This window comes from Jaculus jaculus, chromosome 1, assembly GCF_020740685.1.
Source record: "Jaculus jaculus isolate mJacJac1 chromosome 1, mJacJac1.mat.Y.cur, whole genome shotgun sequence".
In the NCBI taxonomy this organism is placed as follows: domain Eukaryota; kingdom Metazoa; phylum Chordata; class Mammalia; order Rodentia; family Dipodidae; genus Jaculus; species Jaculus jaculus.
The window spans coordinates 308,372,036-308,393,792 of record NC_059102.1 but is presented as its reverse complement, the minus strand read 5'-3'; the positions used below and the strand labels follow the sequence as shown (position 1 = coordinate 308,393,792).

Here is a 21,757-nt window from a genome sequence, read left to right as displayed (position 1 = left end):
ATTCATTCTCTACTTGAATTTCCCCACTTGGATGTCTGGCCTTTTCCTTTCAGCACAAACTATTCTTCCTTTATTCCTCTGAAATAAATAACTCATTTTCCTGTGACCTTTGACAACTCTTTTTTTTCATTCTACATCAAAACCATTACCATTTTTTTAAAGAATATTTTTATTTGGGCTGGAGAGATGGCTTAGCGGTTAAGCGCTTGCCTGTGAAGCCTAAGGACCCCAGTTTGAGGCTTGGTTCCCCAGGTCCCACGTTAGCCAGATGCACAAGGGGGGCGCATGCATCTGGAGTTCGTTTTCAGAGGCTGGAAGCCCTGGTGCGCCCATTCTCTCTCTCTCCCTCTATCTGTCTTTCTCTCTATGTCTGTCACTCTCAAATAAATAAATTTTAAAAAAATATTTTTATTTATTTGCCAGAGTAAGTAAGAAAGTAAGTAAGTAAGTATGTGTGCACCTGGTTCTCCTGGTAATGCAGATGAACTCCATACACATGTGCCATTTTGCATCTGGCTTTATATGGGTACTAGGGAATTGAACCTGGGCCATTAGGCTTTTTTTTTGTTCATTTTTTATTTATTTATTTGAGAGCGACAGACAGAGAGAAAGACAGATAGAGGGAGAGAGAGAGAATGGGCGCGCCAGGGCTTCCAGCCACTGATAACGAACTCCAGATGCGTGTGCCCCCTTGTGCATCTGGCTAACATGGGTCCTGGGGAATTGAGCCTCGAACCAGGGTCCTTAATCTTCACAGGCAAGCGCTTAACCGCTAAGCCATCTCTCCAGCCCCCATTAGGCTTTTTAAGCAAGCTCCTTTAACCACTGAGTCATCTCTCTAGCTGTCTTTTTTTGTTTGTTTGTTTAAATTTATTCATTTTTATTTATTAGAGAGAGAGAATGGACATGCCAGGCCCTCTAGCCACTGCAAACGAACTCCAGACACATGCGCCACCATGTGCATCTGGCTTATGTGGGACCTGGAGAATCGAACCTGGGTCCTTACTGTGCAGGCATGCGCCTTAACTGCTAAGCCATCTCTCCAGCCCTTGTTAAATGTTTTAATTGAGAACTTTTTTTGTTGTTTTTTTGTTTTGTTTTGTTTTTTGGTTTTCCAAAGTAGGGTCTCACTAGCTCAGGCTGACCTGGAATTCACTAGTCTCAGGATGGCTTCGAACTCATGGCGATCCTCCTACCTCTGCCTCCTGAGTGCTAACGTTAAAGACGTGCGCCACCATGCCCAGTGAGAACTTTTAATATAAGAACATATTGCAAATTGGTCATAATCTCATTGGGTTATATTCTTAGGTCTCTCCTCTTTACCCCCATTCCACTGAGAGCTCTCTTCAGTAGGGTTATTTGTAATCACTATCTGCAAACTTTGAAGCCTTTATACCTTAAAAACTATCACATCTACTCTCTGCCTTTCTTTCATTTTCTTGCTCAAAATGGATAAAGATAAAAATAATTTTTAAAAAGGGCTAGACAGGCTGGAGAGATGGCTTAGCAGTTAAGGCATTTGCCTTCAAAGCCTAAGGACTCATGTTTGACTCTCCCTGTCCTACGTAAGTCAGACTCACAGTGATGCAAGTGTGCAAGGTCGCACATGTACACAAGGAGGCACATGGAGTTCAACTACATGGCTGGGGGCCCTGGCACACCCTTTCTCTCTCCTTCTCCCCCCCCCCAACCCCCACATAAAAATAAAAGAAGGTCAGTCTGTTGCATGTACCTCAAAAAAAAAAAAAAAGTTGGAGAGATGGCTTAGCAGTTAAGGTGCTTGCCTGTGAAGCCTAAGAACCCAGTTTCAATTCCCCGGTACCCATATAAGCTGTACACAGATGGTGCATGCATCTAGAGTCTGTTTGCATTGGCACCATTTCTCTTTCTCTTAAAATGGGGCTGGAGGGATGGCTTAGCAGTTAGGGCATTTGCCTACAAAGCCAAAGGACCCAGGTTCGATTCCCCAGGGCCCACATTAGTGAGATGCACAAGGGGGTGCATGCATCTGGAGTTTGTTTGTAGTGGCTGTAGGCCCTGACACACCCCTTCTCTCTCTCTCTTTCTCTGTCAAATAAATACATAAAAATAAAATATTTTTAAAATGGATAAATGAAAACTATCACATCTCAATATATTTCCCTCCTGAACCTTAGTCTTTGTTTCATCTAGAGCACAGCTCCTCAAGGTGGTCATGTGATTTGCTCCTCCATGTCTTGAGACCTTTGTTCAAATGGTACCTTATAAGATAGTCTTTCCTAGGCCATGTAGAGAATAACAGTCCTTCTCTTTCCATCCCCATCTTCCTGACTCTCCCTACCAGATTAATTATGGCAGTTATCCTCAAGGGACATACCTAAACCTATCTATGCCATGTGTGTGTTCTCAGATGCCTGTTCTCCCTTCACAATATAAACTCCATAAGGTAGGGATTGTTGTGTTCAAGGTTCTTTTTGTCCTCAAAGCTTCGTATATAGTAGGCATTCTGTGTAATTTTTCTTTTCATCTTTATCATTTCCTCAGTTAAAGATCAAGAAAATACAATATGAATATTTTTTAACTAAAAATGAGGAGGTAAATAACAACTCTGACATAAAAACACTTAGTTGAGAATATAGGGCTGGCGAGATGGCTTAGCAGTTAAGGAGCTTGCCTGCAAAGCCAAAGGACCCAGGTTTGTTTTCCCTGGACCCATATAAACCAAATGCACAAGGGGACACATGTGTCTGAAGTTCACTTGCAGTGACTGGAGGCCCTAGCATAGCTATTCTCTCTCTCTGTCTGCATCTTTCTCTCACAAATAAATAAATAAATTAAATTAAAAATTAAAAAAATAAAGGATATAATATATAACTGTGTGTATGTGTTATGTGCCCATGTATATATGCACAGATTCATACATTCCATGTGCATGCGTGCTAAGGCCAGAATGGACTTGAGTGTCCTCCTCTGTCACTCTTTTGCCTTTCCTTGAGACAGAGTTTCTCTCTAAACCTGGACCTCAGGCTGTTGTTTTTCTTTTTCTTTTTTCTTTTTTCGTTTTGGTTTTCCAAGGTAAGGTCTCACTCTAACCCAAGTAGTGTCAGGGTGGCCTCAATCTCATGGTGATCCTCCTACCTCTGCCTCCTGAGTGCTGGGATTAAAGGTGTGTACCACCACACCTAGCCTGACTTTTTTTTTTTCCTTGTGGGATCTGGGGAGTCAAACTTGGCTGGCAGTCTTTGGCCTGTGAGGCCCCAACTTTCATGTTTAAAAGAGATGTCTAATGAATTCCAAGAGTTGTTTTAAAGGCATAGCATTAAAAATTGTTATTTATTTGTAAGCACAGAGAAAGAGAATGAAGGAATGAATGGGGCTGGAGAGATGGCTCAGCAGCTAAGGAGCTTGCCTGCAAAGCTCAAGGACCCAAGTTTGATTCCCTAAGACCCATGTAAAGGCAGATGTACGGGGCTGGAGGGATGGCTTAGCAGTTAAAATGTTTGCCTGCATAGCCAAAGGACCCAGGTTCGATTCCCCAGGACCACATTAGCCAGATGCACAAGGGGGAATATATGTCTGGAGTTCATTTGCAGTGGCTGGAGATCCTGGTGTGCTATTCTCCGCCCCCTTTTCTCTGTTAAATAAATAAATAAATGCCAGATGTACAAAGAGGCTTATGCATCTGGACTTTGTTTGCAGTGGCTAGAGGTCCTGGAGTGCCCATTTTTCTGTTTCTCTCTGCTTCTTTTTCTCTCTCACTCTATTTTTTTTAACATTTTTTTATTCATTTTTATTTATTTATTTGAGGGTGACAGAGAGAGGGAGAGAGAGAGACAGATAGAGAATGGGTGCTCCAGGGCTTCCAGCCACTGCAAACAAACTCCAGATACGTGTGCCACCTTGTGCATCTGACTAATGTGGGTCCTGGGGAATCAAGCCTCGAACCAGGGTCCTTAGGCTTCATAGGCAAGTGCTTAACCGCTAAGCCATCTCTCTAGCCCTCTCTCTCACTCTCAAATAAATAAAATTAAAAGAATGAAGCCAGGCATGGTGCTGCACACCTTTAATTCCAGCAATTGGGAGCCAGAGATAGGAGGATCATCTTGAGTTTGAGGCCACCCTGAGACTAGAAAGTGAATTCCAGATCAGCCTGGGCTATAGCAGGCCCCTACTTGGTAAAAACAAACAAACGAATGAATGAATAGATGAGTATGCCTGGGCCTCTCACCATTACAAAAGATCTCCAAACATATGTGCCACTTTTTTGTTTGTTTGTTTTCTTTTTCGAGGTAGGGTCTCACTCTAGCCCTGGAATTCACTATGTAGTCTCAGGGTGGCCTCAAAGTCCGGGCGATCCTCCTACCTCTGCCTCCCAAGTGCTGGGATTAATGGTGTGTGCCACCATGCCTGGCTACAAGTACATAACTCTTTAATCTCATTTATTTAGTTTTAATTATTTGAAATTATCAAAGAAACAAATTTTTATGTTTAAGTGATTTGGGTGATTTTTTTAGCTATTATTTCTTTTCTAATGTTATTTTACTTTAAAAAGAGAAAAAAGAATTGAATGTTTATTTTAAAAATTTATTGGCTGAATGTGTAGTTCTATGGTCAAGCATATATTTAGCACACCACATACAATATTCTTTCTTATCATAAAAATAAGTAATATATTTTGCTTATGTATAACTTTAATTTTATTATGTTTTATTACTTTACTATTTGTAGAAATATATATGCCTATTACATCATAATTAAAGAGAAACATTTGGTGTATGTATATAGTTTATCTCTTAATTTAATGGCTGATAGTTTACTGTTTGTCAGTAGTTTTGTGACCAATAATTTATTTTTATCAGTAATTTTGTTTGTAGTATTTGTCTGTAAAACCTGTTTTGTACAAATTTTTCCTTTTTGAAATGTATAATCAAGTTCTATCTGTTTTATTACTCTCTTATCACCTTTCTTTTCCTATCTGTGTCAGAGTTTTTAAGGGGGCCTGAGATAGCTTTGCTCCGTAAGCGTCTTCAACAACTGAGGCTTAAGAAGGCTGAGCAGCAGAGGCAGCAAGAGCTAGCTGCACATGTCCAACACCAGCCTTCCACTTCTGATCAGTCTTCTCACGAGGGCTCTTCACAGGACCCTCATGCTTCAGGTTATATGTGTCAAATGTCCTTAAGCAGCTGGTGGAGTTGCTTTTTTAATATCGCTACTGTGTAATCCCATGCTTCCCCTCTCCCGTTCAAAAAGAGAGCTAATGTGCTTGCAGCTTACCCTCCCTTCCTTGCAAAAAGTGGTGCTTGGCATTCATATTAGAGGGCAGATTGGCAGTAGCACATAGAGATGAGAATGTATAATAGTCCCTTATCTTGGTGCTAATATTTTTGGAGATGGACAAATACTACTTTTACCGTTGTTGAGCTACTTTCTGATAATTCTATATGAACCTCAAGTCTGTATTGATACTTCTATAGTAATGTTCTATATATTAAAATCAATCTATGTTGATAGGCTCTTAGTTCTTTTGTTTGATCATATTAGCATCTTTACTCAGTCATTCTCTTCTGTCATTATAAATAATGACCTTAAAAGGTTTTTCAATATTTTCTTAATTTATTCCTTCTACAAAAGTACTACATGATCTAATTGCCCCCTGGAATATTTTAGTGGTCCAATTTTTTCGGGGGTTCGTGTGTTTAATTCTAAGACCAGAACAGTTCATGATGTTGAAAGAACAGTGAAAGATACAGCATGGAAGAGCTTATCACCTTACTTCTTTCACAGTGGATAATAAGTACTGTAAATTCTACAATATAAATATTAAATTCTGTGTTAACTTGTTCATTAAAGCATGAGAATATGCCTATGTTTTTATACTAAGGGGTTTATAAATCTGTGTTCAGTATATTTTGTTTTGTTACCCTATGAAGTAATGAGTTTGGGCATTTAATTACATTGAAAATTCTGATATAATTACTTAGAATTAATCTGTAATGTATATGGGTAGAACTGGCCAACTTCAACCTTATAAATATCTGTTCCAGCAAGTAGTATGCTAACAAAACACATTATGTAATAGATTCAAGCCTCTTTAATATACATATGGTGTTTGGGAAAAATCTGTGGGCTTCATTTGTAATTCAGTTTAATATTATATTAATATTAAGTCAGGCAAAATGCTTCAGAAAATTAAAAGGAAAGTAAAATGTCCTGACATATATAAATATTTTTAGGATACCCAAATTGAGCAGTGACAAGTTAGATATTAAAGTGAATTTCAGTGTAAAGCAAAACTACTGAAAGAAGTGTACACCGTGAATGTTAGGAAAAATATTTTGAGACTCCTTTGCTTTTCATACATAGTTATAAAAATTTGGTCAGGTTCTTTTTTGAGCCAGAAATTTAGAGCAATTATATAGCCTTTATGAAATGATGTTACCTTGCCTCTTTCAGTGTCATTCTAATGAAATAGTGTGTCGATTGGGTGCTAGTCCACTTGTGATAAAGCCCGGACTGAGCTGACACTTGCCTAGTTTTCAAGTCGAAGTAATATGTTCCTCTTTTGTTCTTGTTGTTAATGAGATTCTTGGGTCTGTAAGGCTGCCCACATGGTTTAATATTAAACGTCCTTCATGCCAATACTCAGTGTATTGTCTCTTCACCTACAAGTGACATACTTCATCTGTATCAGATGTGTTTAGCTTAGCATATGCAGGACTAAGTCTTAATTTGCAACATGCCCATTATTCATTTGCTGGAGTCACTTTCATCTTTTTCTGTCCTCACATGTCCTAGGAGCATTATTGAAAACCCAAAACCTTAACAGTGGTTAATAAAGGAAAAATAATAAAATCTGCATACTCTTTACAGTATGTAAATTTTGGATATGAGGAAAGATAAGTTGGCTTTATGTAAAATTTTTCATTTCAAAGTGTATAAGTTATAAAACTACAGAATAGAAATTAAATTTACAAAATTCAGTGGATTAATTGAACAATTACTAAGTTTTATCCTTAATGATTAGATGTAATTTTATGTCTGTTATGGATAATATTCGATCCATTCTCATGACAGATGTGCTATCAGTGTAGAAAGTAGTAAAATTAGCATACTAGAGGCAATACTCTGGGAGGAAGAGTTAGAAGGATCACCGTGAATTCAAGGCCAGCCTGAAACTACACAGTGAATTCCATGGGCTAGAGTGAGACCCTTCTTTGAAAAATAAAAATAAATTAACATACCAGATCTTACTTTATTATATTTCTTCTATATAAAAGACATTTATCTTGTTATCTTTTGGAGAATCAGTGTTATGATACTGCCAATAAGTGATGCTATCATTGTCTTTCCGCTTAATTAAATCCCTTAGTTTCAAAAGAGACATGATTTCAAAAACAAGAAATTTTAGCAAGTGTAGAAAGAATTCCTGAATTCTTACATTGTCTGGCAAACATTTTGTTCCCTTTTCAAAATATAGGATATAGGAATCTTTAGTAAAAAGCCAAATGTGGAATGAATCAACACTAATTAAATTTTATCCAAAAGTGTAGTTAAGTCACTTTGCAGAAATAATACTCTACAATTGTAATGGAATCAGAAGGAAGGAGCCTAATACTAATTAGTGATAAGCATAGATAGAATATTATGTTTAGTTGTCAATATTTTTTGGCATTATTCTGGAGCACAATTAGTATCAACTTTACTTTGAAATTACTGCTTAAGATAAAGCATATAAAAGAAATGCTAAGGCTAAGGATGTAGCTCAGTGGTAATACTTGCTTTGTATGCCTGAGATCCTAGGTTTGATCCCCAGAGACACAAGAAAACAAATAAGAGATGTTAGAAGATTTTTAAGCAGTGGTTTCCTTTCATCTTTCCCTTCAGTGATGAACTCATTAGTCTTATGTGGAAGTTTTGATTTATAATATGTGTAAGTGGGCTCAGAGTACAGCTCAGTGGTTGAGTGCTTGTCTGGTGTTAGAGATATCTTTTTGTTTGGTTCCCAGCATCACTGAGTTGGTAGGGGCAAGGCAGTGTAAAATAACACTGTTGTGATTTAGCTGTGAAGAAAAATAAGAAGTGAGAACCCACCCACTTGTCCGTCGTGCTAATCCAAGGCTCTGAAGTTTAATTTGAAAAACAACTCTTAATGATAACCCTTTTTAATTAATTCCCCCAAATACAATTTTTCAAAAAGGATTACAGTACTTAAAAACATTTTTTTTACTATCTTTTTCTATTTGTTTGGAAAGATACCATAAATCATTTAGGGAATATAGTATAACTCATTTTTTTAAGCTCTTAGGAAATTTATTAAAAATCATTCAGTGATCTTTTTTCTTTTTCTTTTTTTGGTTGGAGGTGTTTTTCAGACAGAATCTCACTATGCACCCTAGTCTAGCCTTAAAATTGTGATCTAATTGCTTCATCCTTGTGAGTGTTAGGATTACAGGCTTCACCACCACACCAGCCTTTTTTTTTTTTTTTTTTTTGGCTTCCTTCCTCCTTTCCTCTCTTCTTCCTATTTCTCTCTCTTTCCTTTCCCTTCCCTCCCCTCCCTTTCCTCCTTCCTTTCTTCCCTCTCTCCTGCTTTGCCTGCCTGCTTGCCTGCAACAGGGTCTTGCTATATATAACCCAGGCTGGCCTTGAACTTTTGGCTCTTCTGTCTCAACTTTTTGAGTGCTGAGATTACAGGCATGCATCACTATAGCCAGCTCAATATTTGTGTGTATATGTGTGTTGAATCACAAAAAGTTAGTGTTTTTGTTCCCTTTATATCATTGCCTAGGTAGTAGACTGGCTGAATTCTTGTCCTTTGTTCTAGATGACCTTAGACAGGTTATTTGACTATTGTATCTCAGTGTCCCGTGTATTTATTTAGAAAATATAGCCTGTGTGAGGATTGAGTAGGCAATATCATATAGGCAGTTTATAGTATTTTTAAGAGAGTATCATTTGTAGTGTCTTTCACTTACTACTTCAAAGTATAATTTTATCAAGGACATTTAAAGTTGGTAACATTGAAGATTTTGAATGAACTGTATATACATTTATCAGATGAGGGTTAGGGAGATGGCTCAGTGGTTAAAGGTGCTTACTTATAAAGCCTGCCAGCCTGGGTTCAATTCCCAGTACCCTTTTAAAGCCAGTTGCACAGAGTGGTGTATCTGGAGTTTATTAGTAGTGGCAAGAGGCACTGCCACACCCATACTCAGTCTTACTTTCTCTCTCTCTGCTTGCAAATAAATACATGTATCTGATGACTGCCCTGAACAGCTATGGCAGACCCATTCATAATATGGCTGATTTAAAGCCCTGATCTTCTTTCCATTTCAGGTCTCCTGAAGTCATGGGCTGCTGGCTCCTGCTCAGAGTGACAGCACCCTGTGGATTCTGCTGGTACTGGCCCAACCACCACAGAGCCCCACTGGAGCATGGAGCCAGCCTAGAGAAGGTCAGGTAGGAACTGTTTTTTCTCTTTATGGCACGGTTTTGCCAATTGGAAAAAAAAAAAAAAAAAAAAAAAACCAGTAACTTTTATACCCCAAAAGGGTATAAAACATTTGTGATTATTTTTGAAAAAGGGCTTTTCAAAACTGAGCCATATTGGAAAAAATCAGTACTTAACCAGTCCTGTGCAAGCAGGCTCTTCATACATGAGCTTCCCAACAAGTCCAAGGTAGAAGGCTGTTTCTTGGCAGCACTTCTCAAATGGATGTCATTGATCCATATTTTAGTGTTTGCAGTATAAGTAGTTAATAAGTCACACTTAATATTAGCCTAATTTTGCAAGCACTTGTTAATAGTGTTGGCTACCAGACTTCTAAGGAAAACATTGGTTGATCTCTTGCTCCTCATACCTTTTTAAAGAAATTTTATTGTGTGTGTTTGTGTGTATGCGCACATGTATATGTGTGTTTGTGTGTGTGAAAGAGAGAGAGAATGGGCACGTCAGGGCCTCTAGCCATTGCAAACTCCAGATGCATGCGCCACCTTGTGCATCTGGCTTATGTGAGTCCTGGGGAATCAAACCTGGGCCCTTTGGCTTCACAGGCAAATAATGCCTTAACTGCTAAATCATCTCACTAGCCCCTGGTTAATCTCTTAGAATTTGAAATGATAATTAAATGGTCATATGCTTCACAGTTTTTAGAACATTTTTGTGCTATTCCTTTTCATTCAATACCATCTCTTTGAAAACCAGAAAAGTAGTAGTAACATGAATTGGCTTTTCCTGGGTGCTGTCTAACTAGTTTGAACAGTGTCTCAATGTTCAGAATAGTATATGACAATATATGGTATGATATGATATGACATGATAATGATTAATGTTATTCCTATTTTATAGTCATAGAAAGTGAGACTTGGACAAGTTAAATAACTTGCCCAGGGTTATGATAATTTTGAGTGGAGAAACATTCAAGCCCAGAAAGTATGGCTAAAAAATCCTCATTATATGCTAGACTACAATCTTCTGTTTTTATATAGTTGATGAAACCTTGGTGTTAAGGCTCTAAAGTATTTTCTTAATACCAAACTGTGAAGTATACAGTGATTGATCATAATGCATAGTGAGCTTAAGGATTGAATGAATTTTTACCTAAATTTATCTCTGCTTTAGAAATAATATGATTCTAAATGCTTCAAGTTGACCAACCATAATGTATTTAATAGTGAACCAGCCAGACTTGGTGGCATATGCCTTTAATCCTAGCACTTGGGGGAGGCAGAGGTAGGAGGAGTGCCATGAATTTGAGGCCAGTATGGAACTACAGAATGAGTTCCAGGTCATCCTGAGCTACAGTGAGACTCTATCTTGAAAGAACAAAACTAACTAACTTACTTTCTGTCTGTCTGTATGTATGTGTATATAAATGTGGACCATGTAATCAAGTTTTTATTTTGAAATGATGCTTCCTAAATTTACAAACTTATAATTACATTTTTTTTATATTTGCCATTCTGATGGCTTTTGTGTTAATATTAGGAAGCATTTCTAGAACATAGGGAGTTATAAACATCTTATTTATATAAAAATGTGTCATTTAATATGTTTGTTATACAAAACTAACCCTTCTAAAAATAATTATATGCTCCTAATTATAAAGAAGTATAATGACCAAGAGGGAATTTTCATACATATTAGCCTTTAAGAGTTGTAAGAAACAACAATCTCTTAGAGATATACATTATCTGTGACAGATTGCAAACTATCATAATAGGTCAGCTATAGAATTTATGCCTTGTCATATTAACTTGCAAAATGTTTTGGATTTGTGGTACACTCCAGGTTTTTGGACAACAGATGTTTAACCTACATTTCCCAGGACATTGAATAGGCTATTAGCATCCATAAGCTGGTCAAGAAGAAAGAAGCTTAGGCCTAAAAATGTTGCTAATTATCAGAATCAAGACTTACTAGTGCCAGACAAGAGATCTTTCAAAACATATTTTTATTCTTTTTTTTTTTTTTTTTTTCTTTAAGAGAGATAGCCAGACAGACAGAGGCAGGCAAAGAGTGACTGTTGGCATGCTAGGGCCTCTCACCACTGCATACGAACTCCAGATACCTGCACCACTTTGTCCATCTGTCTTTAAGTGGGTACTAGGGAATAAAACTCAGGTCATCAGCTGGGCGTGGTGGTGCACCCCTTTAGTCCCAGCACTTGGGAGGCAGAGGTAGGAGGATCACCACAAGTTCTAGGCCTCCCTGATACTACATAGTGAATTCCAGGTTAGCCTGAGCTAGAGTGAAACCTTACCTCAGAAAAAATAATAATAAAACCAGCACTCAGGAGGCAGAGGTAGGAAGATCGCCATGAGTTCAAGGCCACCCTGAGACTATATAGTGAATTACAGGTCAGCCTGGGCCAGAGTGAGACCCTACCTAAAAAAATTTCATTAAAAGCCCAGTATATATCCAGGCATTTAATCCCAGCACTCGGAAGGCAGAGGTAGGAGCATCACCTTGAGTTCAAGGCCACCCTGAGACTTCATAGTGAATTATAGGTCAGCCTGGGCTAGAGTGAGACCCTACCTAGAAAAAACAAACAAAAAAAGCCCAGTGTAAACAAAATAAAAAACTGTTCTATTTAAAGCCCAAATGGAAAGTGAATCCTGATCATTACGTTTTCTTCTTGTCTCATTTTTCTACCTGGTACCTCTGTAAAGAAACCGAAGCTTTCAGAGTATAGTTTTATTATGCACAATATACTATAGATTTTTAAAGGTAATTACTTCATTGAATATTTTCCCTATAAACCTTTTTTCTCCCCCTGACCATCTTAACTCCTTGTTTAGCTCATGGTATGACAACCAGCATCCCACAAAGTTAGAAAACATCTCATTTCATGCTTTGCATCCCCCAAAGCAAGATGAAAGCCATCTTAAGAGCTGGTGAGGGAGTTTAAAAAGGGCAAGGTATCTTCTGTTTAGTGGAGATGCCCCATTTGTAATTTATCTGTTTTGCACCTTGTGTCTGTGCTAAATGAATTTGATAAAAGGTATGTGCATGGAAGTGAAAATTTTTTCCACTCATTCTCAAGTTGCTAAATGCTTGCCTTGAATAACTTAAGCACATGGCCCTGCTTGACTCACTGCTTAGAAGACATACCACAGTACTTACTTCTATTCCCCACCTGTAGACATTTGTTTCTTAAGCTTAGAGATTATCATGCATTACTGTGCAGTTTTCTGCTGCTTATTTTTAAGTTGAAATCTCATTTTTGTTTCAGATTCTCCTTCTTCTGTGGTTAACAAACAGCTCGGATCCATGTCACTTGATGAGCAACAGGGTGCGTGCAACAGGAGATGTGCTATGCCCATCCTTCCATAGTTTTGTTACAGTGCATAAGCAAAACTCTTCCTCACTTTCTCATAGCATTTCATTTGCATTATGGTCTGACAGCCAGTATTTTGTGGACTAAATTTTCCTAGGTGGTATTGTGCTTAAAGGGGCTTCTTGTCCTATACAAATTATGTTCTGTTTAAGCTAATTTCTACCCTTGGCCTTTTATGCTAATTTTGAAATCTCCCAATAACAGTTTGTAGTAAATATAAACTATTTTCTTGGTGTATGTCATAAAATTGTATAGAACTCTTGAGTATAAGGCTAGTGTATTGCCTCATGGCTCATTGAGCAGTTACTTGCACATAGTTATATTACAGTAGTATTAGCTTGCCATGGTACTGACACTTAGCTTTGGGTCAAACTTACCTAGTGTTGAAACTACAAATAGCTTTTCAAAACTAAATATTTATAAGTCACAGGCTGGCCTTGAACTTCCAATCTCCCTGCCTGAGCCTCTCCAGTGCTAGGATTACAGGCATGTTGCCACCACTTACACCTCTGGCAACTCTAACTATGAGCAATATACTTAAGGACCCAGAGATAAACTCACCAACTAGTCAGTAGGGAAAACAGCTTCTACTTTCACTTTCTGAAGATGATAAGAAACTAGCCCACCATGGTGGCACATGCCTTTAATCCCAGCACTTGGGAGGTAGAGGTGGGAGGATAGCTGTGAGTTTGAGGCCATCCTGAGACCACATAGTGAGTTCCAGGTCAGCCTGGGCTGGTGTGAAACCTTACCTGGAAAAAAAAAAGAAAGAAAAAGAAACTACCATAGTTTATTTAGAGTTAGGGCAAAAGGCATACTGTCTCAATTCAGAATCCTCAGAAGATTTCTGACTATTCTATGAAGCAGTATGATAAATAATTTTAGTAAAGCCATAAAGAATAATTTTGGTAATATTAAGCCATCAGGAAGAACTTAAATTCCACTTCTGTGTTTAAAAAGGTAGGTTGGCACTAAGTAGATTTTAAAAATATTTCTTTCTTTTTTTGAGAGAGAGATAGTGAGAGGAAAGAGGCAGACATAGAAAGCGAAAATGGGCACACCAGGGCTTCTTACTACTGGAAATGAATCCCAGATACATATGCTACCTTGTGCATCTGGTTTATGTGGGTCCTGGGGAATCAAACTTGGGTCCTTTGGCTTTGCAGGCAAGTGCCTTAACCACTAAGTCATCTCTTCTACTTTTTTAAAGTAGCTCAAAACCTGTTAGATTTGGTTAGCTGATGTGAAGTAGATCTGCCTCTTTAGAGAAATACTCAGAAGCTAATTTTCAAACAAATTGGAAACCTTCTTGCCTATCTATGATTAAAAGTAGTCCTTCCCCTCCCCCCTCCAAGACCCTTCTCACTTTAGCTCAGGCTGACCTGAAATTCACTATGTATTCTCAGGGTGGCCTTAACTCACTGCGACCCACCTACCTCTGCTTCCTGAGTGCTGAGATTAAAGGCATGCATCACCACGCCCTGCTGAAAGTAGTTCTTGATAGTCTGGAATGATGTGTGCTTGTGATAGGCTCTATCTATTCCAGAAAGAAAAGGAAAGAAGGAAGGAGTGTTAACACATGTTTTGTAATCCCAGCACTTGGGAAGCTGAGATGAGAATTGCTGTGAGTTTAGTAAATGAACTTGAGAACTATAAAATTAAGCATGTTTTATCTTTATACATTGATTGTAGAGGTATTAACTAAATCCTTACCTAAAGTGGAATGCAACTATAATATCATATGAGCCTATAGCCAGAATCATGTTCTGTTTAATCACACAGAATTGTTTCTATAGAATTATATTAAATATTATATCGTTTAAGTTGGTAACTTAATATACTATGGGGTATGAAAAAGAGAAGCATAAAGTTTAACTCTTTAAGATTTTTGGCTTCAGTATACAGTGATTGGTGAGGCTATTTGCTAGGGTTGACTAGTCTGGAGATAGAAATTAAGAGGACTTTTGTTTTTGTGGACAATGGAAAGTATGATTTTCCGTTTAATCACATAACTAGAGCTGCTGTACAAAATCCAATATCAAATTTGTTTGGCAGAAAGCTACATAGTCACAGACCATTGTAATGGTAATGTAGTTTTTTGTTGTTGTTGTTTATCATTTTTATTTATTTATCTGAGAGCAACAGACAGAGGAAGAGGCAGATATATAGAGAGAGAATGGGCATACCAGGGCCTCCAGCCACTGCAAATGAACTCCAGTTGCGTGTGTCCCCTTGTGCTTCTGGCTAATGTAGGTCCCAGGGAATTGAGCCTTGAACTGGGGTCCTCAGGCTTCACAGGCAAGCACTTAACTGCTGAGCCATCTCTCCAGCCCTGTAATGTAGTTTTGTGATAAGATCTCTGAACAGAGATGTCCTAAAAATAATTGGAAATAACTTTAAAACTTCACATTATAGGTTTACCTATAATAATACATGTTACCTGGATGTAACTTTTACTATAATAGCTAAGAGAGATTTCCTACCATCAGTCTGTTTCTCCTGACCCAATTCAATAATGTCATACCTGGCCTCCTAGCCACTTAAGTCACAGTCTACACTCTACTAGCAGTGTTATATAGTTCAGGAAAGAGATAGTGAGGGATCCTACCTAAGTCAGTTGTGGTGAAAATGAGGAAAACTTAAAAATATTTGAGTAGAATGAATGGGACTTGGACTGGGATTATGTAGCTCAGTGGTAGAGTATCTTACCTAGCATGGGTTCAATCCTCAGCACTGTACAATAATAGCAACAGTAATAGTTATAAGGGGATTTAGAAACTGGTTAGGTAGAAATGAATGAAGGAATGCTGCTTAGGTATCTTCACAGTTATAAGAAACCTTTAGCCAAAGCCTCCAGGAGGAATGACAGGTTTTAAGAGAAAAGAGGCAGGCTGGAGAGATGGCTCAGCAGTTAAGGCACATGCCTGCAAGGCAAATGACCTAGGTTCAATTCCCTAGTACTCATGTAAAGCCAGATGCACAGTGGGGTATGCATCTGGAGTTCATTTGCAGCGGCTGGAGGCCCTGGTACACACATTCTTTCTGTCTGTCTTTTCTCTATCTCTTGCTGCTTGCAAACAAATAAAATACTTTAAAAGTAGGCTGGAGAGATGGCTTAGCAGTTAAGGCACATGCCTGCAAAGCCCAAGGACCCAGGTTTTATTCTCTAGGTCCCATGGAAGCCAGGTGCACATGGTGGCACATGTGTCTAGAGTTCGTTTACAGTGGCTAGAGGCCCTGATGCACCCATTCTTTCTCTCTCTTTGTCTATCCCCCCCAATCTGTCTGTCTGTCTCTAATAAATAAATTAAAATAAATCTTTTTTAAAAAATAAATAAATCTTTTTTAAAAAAATTAAAAGGCCAGGTGTGGTGGTGCACACCTTTAATCCCAGCACTCGGGAAGTAGAGGTAAAAGGATTACCATGTGTTCAAGGCCACCCTGGGACTCCATAGTGAATTCCAGGTCAGCCTGAGCTAGAGTGAGACCTTACCTCAAAAAAATTAATTAATTAATTAATTAATTAAAAGAACCAAGCATGGTGGTGCACATCTTTAATCCCACACTCGAAGGCATAGGTAGGAGGATTGCTGTGAGTTCAAGGCCACCCTGAGACTTCATAGTGAATAGGTCAGCCTGGGCTAGAAAGCGAGGCCTTACCTCGGAAAATAAATTAAATAAATAAATAAAATTAAGAGAGAGGGGGCCGGGCATGGTAGCACATGCCTTTAATCCCAGCACTGAGGAGGCATAGGTAGGAAGATTGCCACGAGTTGGAGGCCACCCTGAGACTATATAGTTAATTCCAGGTCAGACTGGGCTAAAGCGAGACCCTACCATGAAGAAGCAAAAAAAGAAAGAAAGAAAGAAAAAGAGAGAGATAAAGAAGGCATGTGAAATATTCTTTAAATGTTGGGTTTGAACTATGTCTGTCTATTTCCTGTTGCTGTTGATGAATACCTGAGGGGCAATTTGGGCAGGCAAGTAATGAAACAGGCTTCTGCCCAGCCAGTGAGGGCTTAGGTCTCCCCTCTGCTTTGCTCACATGTGACTTCCACTTCCTGTGGGATTGCGTGGCCATTTGTCCACTCTGCTTAGTCTCTGACTACCTCACTTGATTAGCCGCTGTGTGGATGGCTTCTAGCAGACTACGTACAGATGATGAGAACCAAAGATTTACTCTGGTGGCAGTTCCATGATAGAGTCACCATTTGCAAAGGCAGATTTCTGGCTGACAGTGGGCATCTCTGCACGGCCCTGTACTGCTGTCCTACTTACCATCTTGACCTGCTACTTTGAAAGAAGAACCACTACCCAGTGGTGATGGGCACTGCCAGTAGGAACTGTGACCTGCCAGCAGCCAGTAGTTGTGCCATCGTGGAAGGTGAGGGTGTGCAGGATAGCCTCATCTGCACCTTATGTAAAAGGGCACTCTTTGGGAAGATCAAACCATTTACCTTTAAGAGGACTCCTCATGGACCTGTCTCAGTGCCACAGTGCCATCCCAGACCTGCACCTGTGAGAGGCACTGCCTCTCTTTTGCCTCCTTACATAGGCCGATCAACCTAGCAAATGTGTGGCAATTTGGATGTCAACATCCTACACTAGCATCCAAATTGCCACAGGCTTACAAGGTTGATATCCACTGCTGGAAATCTCTTTATAACCTTATCAAAAGTTTGGATTTCAGATGTGTGTTTCATTTTAAAAATTATTTATTTACTTGGGAGAAAAGAGAGAGGGAGAGAGGGAAAGAATGGCTGCTTCGGGGCCTCTTGGCAGTGCAGAGGAACTCCAGATGCATGTGCCACTTTGTATATCTGACTTTACATGGGTACATGGGAATTGAGCCTGGGCCAGCAGGCTTTGTAAGCAAGTTCCTTTAACTGCTTAGCCATCTCCCCAGCCCAGGTGTTTGTTTTGGAGTACCCAAACTTTTTTTCTTGCTTCAAGTCTGCCAAATATGGTCATACCTTTTTTGTATATTAAAAAGAAAAGAATTTCTGAGCCCAGGGATAATTTATAAAGAAAGGGGTCTGTTTTGGCTCACAGCTCTGGAGGCACACCCGTGGCTTCTAGGTAAGGTTTTTGGGCTGCTCCACACATGGCAGAAAAGGGGAAGGTCAAGCAGAAGCATGTAGAAGACACATGGCAAGACAGGAAATGAGAGAAAACCAGATTTGGTTTGTAACCCTCTGCTCTATATGAGTAGCTCATCCAATCATCTGAGAAGAAATCTCTTCTGCAACACAAACCCACTCATGAGGGCTCTTATATGATCCAAACACCTTCCACTTAAGTCCCACCTCCCAGCACCACAGCATTGAGGAGCTAAATGAGACAAAGCATATTCAAACCATAGCATAGTGCCTTTGGATAATCAAGTGGAGAAATCTCAACAACTGGATGGCTGTGTAATTCTGGAAATCATCAGAAGTCTGAAGCAGAGTGAGTCATCTACTTTTAGATAAGTGAACAAGGAGAAGTGGATGAGATTGCCTGGGAAAAGTGGACAAAGTGAAGAGAACCAGTGCTGTAAGGAACAAGCAGAGCAAAGGATTTAGCTAAAGAGGCTGAGAAAGAATGATCAGAAAAGGAAATGGTACAGAAAGAACAATGACCTAAAGCTAGGAGAAAAAGAAAAAAAACCTCAAGGAGGGCTGGTCAGGAATGTAGAACAATGATGTCAGATGCAAAGGACTGAGGAACATCTTGAGCTTGACAATAAAAGAATAAAGACAGGGCTGGAGAGATGTCTTAGTGGTTAAGCACTTGCCTGTGAAGCCTAAGGACCCTGGTTTGAGGCTTGATTCCCCAGGACCCACGTTAGCCAGATGCACAAGGGGACGTACACATCTGGAGTTCATTTACAGTGGCTGGAGGCCCTGGTGTGCCCATTCTTTCTCTTTCTCTCTCTCTGTCTCTTTCTCTCTCTGTCTGTTGCTCTCAAATAAATAAACAAAAATTTTAAAAAAAAGAATAAAAAGGCTGTGCATGGTGGTACAGAAAAGAAAGGGGGGGGGAAGAATGGGTGCATCAGGGCATCCAGCACTGCAAGTGAACTCCAGATGCCTGCTTCACTTTGTGCATCCGGCTTATGTGAATACTGGGGAATCAAACCTGGGTCATTAGGCTTTGCAGGCAAATACCCTGTTAAGCCCTCTTTCCAGCCATAATTTTTTAAAATATTTTATTTTCATTTATTTATTTGTTAGAGACAGAGGGGGAGGCAGAGAGAGAATGGGTACACCAGGCCCTCTAGCCGCTGCAGGCAAACTCGACGCATGTGTCACCATGTGCATCTGGCTTACGTGGGACCTAGAGAATCGAACCTGGGTCCTTAGGCTTTTCATGCAAACACCTTAAATGCTAAACCATCTCTCCAGCCCCCTAATTTTATTTATTTGCAAGGAGAGAGGGAGATAGATAGAGAATTGCAGATAAACTCCAGATACATGTGCCACTTTGTGCATCTGGCTTTAAGTGGGTGCTGGGGAATTGAACTTGGGCCATCAGGCTTTACAAGCAAATGCTTTAACCACTGAGCCAACTCTCCAGCCCTTTCCAGTGTTCTCTGAGATTAGCTTAAAAACATAGAGTTTGACGGGCATGGTGGCGCATGCCTTTAATCCCAGCACTTGGGAGGCAGAGGTAGGAGGAGCGCCATGAGTTTGAGGCCACCCTGAGAATACAGATTGAATTCTAGGAACAGTCTGGATTAGAGTGAGACCCTACCTCAAAAAAATAAAAGGCAAAAAAAATGTATAGCTTGGTCTGGATAGATTGCTTAGTGGCTAAGGTGCTTGTCTGCAAAGCCTAACAACCTAGATTTAGTTCCTCAGTATTCACATAAAAAGCCAGATGCACAAATTTGCACATGTACCTGGGGTTTGTTTGCAGCTACTGGGAGACCCGGTGCACCCATTCTGTGTTTGTCTCTCTCATCTCTAGCTCTCTCACCTGAAAATAAATAAAAATTAAAAAATTGGTAGCTCTTCTGTGTTAATTATGACAAAGTACTGCCATGCATTATATTTACTTTGAATAGTATTTTTTCCAATATTATTTTTCCTAATTATTTTTTATCCTTTTTTTGTTGTTTGTTTTGAGGCAGGGTCTCACTGTAGCCCAGCTGACTTGAAACTCTGTGGCCCAGGCTGGTCTTGAATTCATGGCAATCCTTCAACCTCAGCCTTCTGACTGCTGAAATTATAGGTGTGCGCCACCACACTTTGCCTTTGAATAGTTTTAGGAGCCTATAGTATGTTGCCTGTGCTGTTTCTGAGCTAGGTTCAAACTGAGATGATAGCTGTATGTTGGCGTGCCTGGATAAATAATGTTTTAATGAGGACTTTCGATGTATATGTGTGTGTGTGTGTGTGTATCTAATTGTATTATGCTTATTGTACTTAGAGAAGAGTCCCCATGTATTCATTCTTGTTATATATTACTAAATAATAAATACCTCCTCTTAAAGTATGTAGGTCAATAATTTCCTTATCTTTTTAAAAAAGTGAACGTTTTCTTTTGTGAAAGTATTAACTATTGAAAAGGTGTAAAAATAATTTTATAGGAGTTTTTAGTCATGGTTGCGGTTACAGGTTGACATGAATTCATTACAATGAAAATAAGTAGAATTAAGTAGAAGTTGGTAATGCTATTAAGTTAGAAACAAAGGCTTATAGGCAGTTGTGCATCTGCCAGACACATTTCCTACTCTGAATTTAAAGAAATCTAAGTTATAATATGAAGACTTTAGAAATATAAACGCTGGGGCTGGAGACCTGGTTTAGCAGTTAAGGCACTTGCCTTTGAAGCCTAAGGTTGTGGGCATAGGGGAATTGAACTCAGGCTGTCAGGTTTTGCATGCAAGTACCTTTAGCCACTGAGCCATCTCTCCAGCCCCCTTAGAATAGTTTTTATGATAGTTATATGTTCATAAACATTCCTCCTTTTATAGTCTTCTGACTCCATTTTGTTGTAGTTTGACATAAGTAACTGCATTTTTACGTGCTCCCCCAGACACAAAATGGCCTGGATATCCATGACCTCACAGTGCCTGACACTACCTACGTAAGACCATCATAATGGGAGGAAAAGATCATGACATCAAAATAAAAGAGACTGGGCTGGAGAGATGGTTTAGCGGTTAAGCGCTTGCCTGTGAAGCATAAGGACCCCGGTTCAAGGCTTAGATTCCCCAGGACCCACGTTAGCCAGATGCACAAGGGGGCACACGCATCTGGAATTCGTCTGCAGTGGCTGGAAGACCTGGCGTGCCCATTCTCTCTCTCTCTCTCTCTCTCTCTCTCTCTGCCTCTTTCTCTCTGTTGCTCTCAAATAAATAAATAAAAATAAACCAAAAAAAAATTTTTTTTTAAATTAAAAGAGACTGATTGAGATGGGGAGAATGGAGTTTCAAAGGGGAAAGGGGGAAGAGGGAGGGTATTACCATGGGTTTTTTTTTTTTTACAATCATGGAAATTGTTAATTTAAAAAATTTTTGGAAAAAAAAAAGTAACTGCATTTTTGTGTAATAGCTTTTCTAGGTGTGGGATTTGATTCAGATGACCTCCACAAACTTGTGTGTTTTGAATGCTAGGTCCCAAACTGATGGCAGTTTGGGAATTGCAGCCTCCTGGAGGCGGGCTTACGGGTGTTATAGCCTACTTCCTCTTGCCAGTGTTTGGCTCACTCTTCTACTGCTGTTGTCTACTTGATGTTGGCCAGGAGGTGTTGTCTAGCCTTTGCTCATGCCACATTTTCCTCTGCCATCATGGAGTTTCTCCTAGAGTCAATATCCTGCCCCATTTTTTGAGTGGGGTATTTGACTGTTCTTTAATTTGTAATTTTTTAAATTTTTATTTTAGGGAGAGCAAGAAAGAAAGACACAGAAGGAGGGAGAGAATTGGTGTACCACGGCCTCAGGCACTGCAACT

At 39.4% G+C, this 21,757-nt stretch overlaps 1 protein-coding gene across 3 annotated transcripts in view; it reads left to right on the top strand.

The window, feature by feature from the left end:
* Window positions 1-21,757, top strand: part of Dcaf6 (DDB1 and CUL4 associated factor 6) — a 138,194-nt gene that overhangs the window by 69,812 nt on the left and 46,625 nt on the right. The window contains exons 11-12 of one of the 3 annotated variants that reach the window (XM_045145712.1): window positions 4,964-5,134; window positions 12,714-12,773. The exons of 1 other annotated variant lie outside the window; for it this stretch is intronic. In XM_045145712.1, coding sequence (XP_045001647.1) covers window positions 4,964-5,134; window positions 12,714-12,773 — 231 coding nt within the window. The remainder of the gene's footprint in view (window positions 1-4,963; window positions 5,135-12,713; window positions 12,774-21,757) is intronic. One more of the 3 variants, XM_004658819.3, reaches the window with a different exon arrangement.